The sequence below is a fragment of the Oncorhynchus tshawytscha genome, linkage group LG09, assembly GCF_018296145.1.
Source record: "Oncorhynchus tshawytscha isolate Ot180627B linkage group LG09, Otsh_v2.0, whole genome shotgun sequence".
Taxonomy (NCBI): Eukaryota; Metazoa; Chordata; class Actinopteri; order Salmoniformes; family Salmonidae; genus Oncorhynchus; species Oncorhynchus tshawytscha.
Genome location: NC_056437.1, coordinates 44,438,149 through 44,445,555, shown reverse-complemented (window position 1 = coordinate 44,445,555; position 7,407 = coordinate 44,438,149). Strand labels below are relative to the sequence as shown.

At 40.1% G+C, this 7,407-nt stretch overlaps 1 protein-coding gene across 1 annotated transcript; it reads left to right on the top strand.

Annotated features, from left to right (window-relative positions):
• Positions 1–6,451: 6,451 nt before the first annotated feature.
• Positions 6,452–7,330, top strand: LOC112258006 (histone H2A). The gene has a single exon (XM_024432043.2). The coding sequence runs from the start codon at positions 6,540–6,542 to the stop codon at positions 6,924–6,926; it is 387 nt and encodes a 128-aa protein (XP_024287811.1). The 5' UTR covers positions 6,452–6,539; the 3' UTR covers positions 6,927–7,330.
• The last annotated feature ends 77 nt before the right edge of the window (positions 7,331–7,407 follow it).

The following is a 7,407-nucleotide window of genomic DNA, read 5'->3' as shown; positions in this document are numbered from 1 at the left end:
ATTTAAATTTTACATTTTGAAAAATACATGTAAAATCTTGTGAGATGAAAATTGACAAACTAAAGGGTGTGAAATGTGTAGGCCAACTCAGTGGACATTCTGAAACTTGTTTGAAGTCAGTAGGTCACATGACCCATGAGCTATTGTACTCAGGCTTGTACTTTGTTTTCGCTCCCTAACTAATTCAACTAGGAATACAAAATGCTTCTCACATGTCCACGTTTATTAGCTTTGGAAAAAATTAATGTCCAAATCGTGAAAATAAGACCTGTACAATGTTGTGCGCAATTCTTCCAACATCATGACACTTATTTGGAGTCTGTGGCTCAAGTGGTTTGAAAGCTATTGAGGTTTGAAAGTTGAAACTGTCTCTACCTCGGTGCTGTACCGCTCGCTCCAATGATTTCTGAACCTTATTTGAAGACCGAGAGACAAAAGATACATTATTTTATCATTTTTATTTTGGGATTGGTCAAATATTTGGGTAAGCCTGGTTTCCTTTGGCATACATGAATACACGCCACTGCAAACATCGTGTATGAATCAGAATCCGTAGCTAGTCATTGTTTTTCAATCTAGTTATTTCCTGTCGACTTTGCTGAGGTCATATGGTTGTTTTTATTTGTCTACTTTGCATTGTTTCGTATACCTACTTGGTCCATATAATTATTACATTGCTGACGTCTGTTGTTATGTCCTGATCCAAGGCTATTCTTACTTGCTATTATTTATTCTCGTCCATACATGTTTACCAAGCAACAGATCATTAGAAAATAAATATATGTTGATAGTTTAATTTGATTGTACAAATGTTATGGCATAAGTTACAGGAGAGAAGTTTTGCTCCTTTCGAAAGTGAAACATTACTTGGTGCAGGCGAATTAGCCTAACGTCATCGAAATCTGCGTCTGGAATAAATGCAAGCAGTGGTAGCCAGTCATGCATTAGGATAGTTATTCGTCTATTTAGTTGATAATTGAATAGGACTAAGTAAGTAAATCATGTGCATTGTCATCAGTCGGGGTCGTTTTTTCAATGTGTGTGAATGAGATGCGCATAACCATCCACTCTGAGATGCACCCTGAGTGATAAGCACATTAATGCGCACTTGAGGTATAGCCTCCTATCACGAGTAAATCCCATTACGAGTATCAAGTGTAATAAAACGGTTACGAGTATGACGAGATTGGCACAACCCTTTGATCGTGTATTTTCAGATAGATATACACCGCGAAGCAACTGCTCTCTCGATTGCATATTCTTCTGTCTATTCTACTGAGGCTGGACAAATTGGCACGCAATGGATTATGGTCATTTTAGTTAATTACCGCGTTTTCTGCGCTAAACTATGTATAGTATTGGAAACTACAACTCCCCAATACATCGCACAGTTCGGGCTTGACCTGATTTATCGCTAGAGCAACTGTGCAATATGCCCATTGAACTCACAGAAAAAAAACGAAATAGCAAGGGGAACCACTACTTCAAGGGCTCAGCGCGATTGACGTCACCGATTGAAACGCTATTAGCGCGCACCGCCGCGCTAGCCATTTCACATCGGTTACAGAAACACAGAGCAAAGTATTTCTAAGATAGCTGCTGGGATGGTGTAAATACAACTAGCCTGCATTACACACTGCAATGGATATTCCAACCCTGCGCCCCGGGCCTGCTCTGCTCTTGCTGATCAAAAAACAATGGCTGTGCAGTGTAGGCCTGTGGTGGCAGTTCAGGGGGAAAGTCAAAGGTTTCTTCCAAAAATAATAGGCGATAGGCGGACTAGCATATAGCCTATGTTCTGTTCAGGTTAAGAAAGAGAGTGCGAAGATGGACCAGAGGTTAACTTTGGCCTACTTTTAATGAAAGAAAATTGCAAAAAGCATAGGCCTACCCTTGTTAGCTTAAGATTTTGAAGGAAATAAATCTGATCGACTGATTATATACAGTAATATATAACAGCGTTTTGGTCAGCGATGCTTTATGCTAGAAAAAAAAACATGTTAAATACCCGGGAAAAATGACGATGCATATGAGGATGTCATTGTTTTGTTTCTTTGAGATTCAGAGGCTGATCTACACCCTTCTACAGCAGAGGAGACAAGAAATAGACTTTGCTTGGGAAGTAATCTAATTCTGTCACTATCAATTGATTAAGCTATTAACTTTCTGTACAATAGATGTTTAAACCCAGACGGCTTTTAGGGAAGCACTTGTGACCACTCGTTAGTTTAAGCCATGGAAGAAAAGTAGCCAGCAGTTAATGGTTACATTTTTCTGCGTCGGTAGGCCTACACTGTCTGGGGTAGAAAGGTAGGCCTAACTTTTGAAAGTACCATCCTCAGATTCCTAATGACATCTCAGAATTAATTATTTGCAAACAGGGACAGTTTAGTTGCAAACAACACACACAGATTTGGCATTGGAGAAATATGATAACACAAACAAACAGGCCTACAGTGCCTTCAGAAAGTATCCATAAGCCTTAAATTATTCCATATTTATTTGTGTTACAGCCTGAATTCAAAATACTTTTTTTCTCACCCATCTACACACAATACCCCATAATGATAAAGTGAAAACATGTTTTTTGAAAATGTTGCAAATGTATAAAAAAATTAAACAGAAATATATAATTGACGTAAGTATTCACACACCTGACTCAACTTTGTAGAAGCGCCTTTGGCAGCAATTACAGATGAGAGTCTTTTTGGGTAAGTCTCTAAGAGCTTTGCACAGCTGGATTGTACAATATTTTTTATAATTCAAACTCTGTCAAGTTGGTTTTTGATCATTACTAGACAACCATTTTCAAGTCTTGCCATAGATTTTCAAGCCGATTTAAATCAAGGCTGTAACTAGGCCACTCAGCAACATTCAATGTCGTCTTGGTTTTATATTTTTTTATTTAACTTTTATTTAACTAGGCAAGTCAGTTAAGAACAAATTCTTATTTACAATGACAGCCTGCCCCAGCCAAACCTGAACGACGCTGGGCCAATTGTGCACCGCCCTATGGGTAAGCAACTATTGGTAAGCAACTCCTTTACATATTTGAACTTTTGTTTTAGGTTATTGTCCTGCTAAAAGGTAAATATGTCTCCCAGTGTCTGTTGGAAAGCAGACTGAACCAGGTATTCCTCTACGATTTTGCCTATGCTTAGCTCTGTTCCGTTTATTTTTATCCTAAAAAACTCCCTTGCCGATGCCAAGTATACCCATAACATGATCCAGCCACCACAATGCTTTGAAATATGAAGAGTGGCACTCAGTGATGTGTTGTGTTGGATTTGCCCCAAACATGATGTTTTGTATTCAGGACAAAAAGTTAATTTCTTTACCACATTCTTTGCAGTCTTGCTTTTGTGTCTTATTGCAAACAGGATGCATGTTTTGGAATATTTTTTATTCTGTACAGGCTTTCTTCTTTTCACTCTGTCATTTAGGTTAGTATTGTGGAGTAACTACAATGTTGTTGATCCATCCTCAGTTTTCTTCTATCACTGCCAGTAAACTCTGCAATTGTCACCAATCCATGAGCTGCTTCCTTCCTCTCTGGCAACTGAGTTAGGAAGGATGATAAAGTTATTAATTACACTTTGGATGGTCTAACAATACACCCATTTCACTGTAGTGACTTGCTCAAAGGAATATTCAATGTCGTTTTTTTTCTCATTTTTACCCATCTACCAATAGTTGCCCTTCTTTGCGAGGCATTGGAAACCTCCCTGGTCTTTTTGTTGAATCCGTTTTTGAAATTCACTACTTGGCTGAGGGACTTTACAGATAATTGTATGTGTTGGGTACAGAGATGAGGTAGTCATTCAAAAATCAAGTGAAACACTATTATTGAACACAGAGTCAATCCATGAAACTTATTATGTGACTTGTTAAGCAAAGGTTTGTTAAGGATTGCCATAACAAAGGGGTTGAATACTTTTAAGCTTACATGTTTAATAAATTAGTAAAAATGTCTAACAACATTATTCCACTTTGACATCATGATGGGTTATGGTGTGTAGGCTAGTGACAAAAAAATCTCAATTTAATCCATTTTAAATTCAGGCTGTAACACAAAAAAATGGGAAAAAGTCAAGGGGTGTGAATACTTTCTGAAGGCACTGCATATCTCTGTTCATTCTTAGCCTGTAATTTTGGTAATTTGTGTGGTATTAAAAAAGATTCTGCTAATATGTAAGATGACGTAGAATTGCATTGCATTTATTCTCGGACCTGCAAATACGTTGATAGATTCATGCAGTGCTTATACTATAAAGGAGATCTTTCTAGCCCTACTCTTGTCCACAGTGATCTGCGAACCCACAACCTTCTGGTCCGCAGCCCTGTGCGCTATCAAAATTCCTATATTGCCGTGTAATGCTTACAGGACGAAGAACAGTTTCTAAAACTGCATATCTAAGGCTCTGGTCTGTCCAAGAAGTGAAGATAAATAGTAGACATGTTCTCTGCTATCCACTTTGTTTGAATTATTATTTTGGGTATAGGGGATGGTCACTTTTTCAAGCATTCAGGGAGGGTTTAGGTCAAATATATTTTGCTGAAGGGAGGGCCATCCATTTTCATTACAGATAGGTCCGATGTTGCTTTTAGTGTTCTACTTCCTCCAGATTAGCGGTTATGTACTGAATGAAAGGAGGTGAGGAGAGGAAGATATTTGGGACTATTTGACTGCATCACAATTCTACGCACTTCTCCCGAAGTGGTCACTTGCGCACTCCATATCAAGGATTTAAAAGCATTGGATTGGGAAGAGCATTGGCTGGAAAGGGTTTCCACCACTTTTAAATCCATCAGCCAGAAGCACCTGATGAAGAGAGACCACATATAAAAGGAGACAGTGTTGCAACACTACAAACATTTTCATCATATGTACTTTGAACATATCTATCACATGTAAGGTGAATTCATAAAAACCAGGACACTTTTTGCATATCTGTCTTCTGTAATGTCTTTTGACATCTATCTAACATACACTATATATACAAAAGTATGTGGACACCCCTTCAAATTAGTGGATTTGGCTATTTCAGCCACTCCAGTTGCAGACAGATAAAATAAAATCAAGCACACAGCCATGCAAAAAAAAAAGAAACACATGTTTTTTTCTTTGTATTATCTTTTAACAGATCTAATGTGTTTTATTCTCCTACATTAATTTCACATTTCACAAACTTCAAAGTGTTTCCTTTCAAACGGTATCAAGAATATGCAGATCCTTGCTTCAGGTCCTGAGCTACAGGCAGTTAGATTTGGGTGTCATTTTAGGCCCAACATTTTTTTTAAAGGGTCGGATCCATAAGAGTTTGTGCTTAAGCATTTTACGGTAAGGTCTACACCTGTTGTTTTCAGCACGTGACAAAAACAGTTTGATTTGATTTTAAATGTATGCTGGGCTGGGCATGCCCTGAGCTCGTGAAATGAGCGATACTGGAGCTAAATTGGAGTGGGCGAGAAAGCCTATGCTCCAGACCAGTGGCGGATTTAGGTATAGGCGACATCGGTGGCATTTTGCCGGGGGCTGCATGGGGCGCCGCACAAAAAAAATGGGAATGGTGACATTTGCGCGATCGTTTTTATATCGCTCATTTGCACGTCACGTCAATGATGTCTTGTCACGGTGTGGAACTGCGGGTCAATTAACCTTGTTGAAGTGGGCGCCCTGATTCTAGATTGTGAGCTTGGCAGGCAACCCACTCAGAAGTACGAGATGGGGAGGGGAGCGGGGTAGGTTGACCTCAGTTCTCCCCACTTGTAGCCCGAGGTAGGGGGAGCAGGGAAATCTATCAAATAGCGCACTTCTAACTTTGTACAGTACTAATGCAATTAGTCAAATCAATCACACTACGAAATGCTACCAAATAAACCACAATTCATTCATAATACTGTGAATATATAGTTTCACAGGCACATTTTTTTTCTGGTTTGTGCGAAATGGTTAAGAATAATATAAAACCACTCTGCACACCACCAAGGTGAATTGGTTTAGTCTTGACTCTTGGTTGACAGTGTTGGGGGATGAGTAATGTATTGATGCTCGAGTGCCAAATCAACACATGTTTCTGTCTTTGTTACAACTTTTTGATATTTATGATTCTTATTTTTGTACAGTCATGGCCAAAGGTTTTGAGAATGAAAGGGGGGGTTCGCACAGGGAGCCATACAAGCTAGAACCGTCACTGCTCCAGCCTTTGGGAATCTCGCTCCACGCTCCAGTCAAATTGGGCACGCTCCTCGCTCCGCTCACTTACTGTGAATAGAACACGACACGTTATACGTCTGTCTTCTATATATAATATCGCAATGCAGAGCTATGTGGAGAGCGGCGCTCTTGCTATTGGACACTTGAATGGTGTAGTTCATCACCATTGGTTAAAGCGTTTCCATCCTATTCGTCCAATCATAGGGACACTCGAGGTATATTAGTACAATAATCCTCAACTGCATTACGTAAAGGCAGACAGAAAATTCGCTGTATAGCTCTGTTGGTATTTGGATTGATAGGTGACAATAGAATAATTAACATGTCTGGTAGAGGCAAAACTGGAGGAAAGGCCAGAGCGAAGGCAAAGTCCCGTTCATCCCGCGCCGGCCTTCAGTTCCCCGTAGGACGTGTCCACAGGTTACTGCGCAAAGGCAACTATGCCGAGCGTGTCGGTGCCGGAGCTCCTGTCTATTTGGCTGCTGTGCTGGAATACCTAACGGCTGAGATCCTCGAGTTGGCTGGCAACGCTGCAAGGGATAATAAGAAGACCAGGATCATCCCTCGCCACCTTCAGCTGGCTGTCCGCAACGACGAGGAACTCAACAAGCTTTTAGGTGGTGTCACCATCGCGCAAGGAGGAGTATTGCCTAACATTCAGGCGGTCCTCCTACCCAAGAAGACTGAAAAACCAGCAAAGAGCAAGTAACCAGCTAGATACAGATCACAAAACAAAACCTGAGCTCCGTTAAGAGACAACCACTTCTGTATAAAGAGCCTCCTTTTCAAATTAATGACAGCGCAACCCGATACTGGATGCTTGCGGAAGGACAATGCTTCATGTTATTGGTTTCCTCGATGCGCAGGCACCGTCATTGGACTATTCATATACATGTATGGACATTTTCTTAGATCATAAACCACATTTGACACGGTCTCTTGGATATGAGCTATAAATGGTGGTTCATTTGAGGGTGGGGTGAATAACGCAGAGATTTCATTGTTTTTATTTAGTAGTGCTGTATCAACACATTTTGTGCTAAACAAAGTGATGTCATGTCTATTTGACAGAAATTGTTGATTTCAATAAATGTTCTGTACTGATACTGGGAACGCGCACAAACGTCATCACCAGTCTGTTTTCACAATCCGGGAACTTTCCATCAGGGAGCTCATGAACAAAGGACACA

Excerpts from the sequence above, each read along its gene's own strand:
- LOC112258006 (XM_024432043.2), top strand. The coding sequence starts at position 6,540 with ATGTCTGGTAGAGGCAAAACTGGAGGAAAGGCCAGAGCGAAGGCAAAG.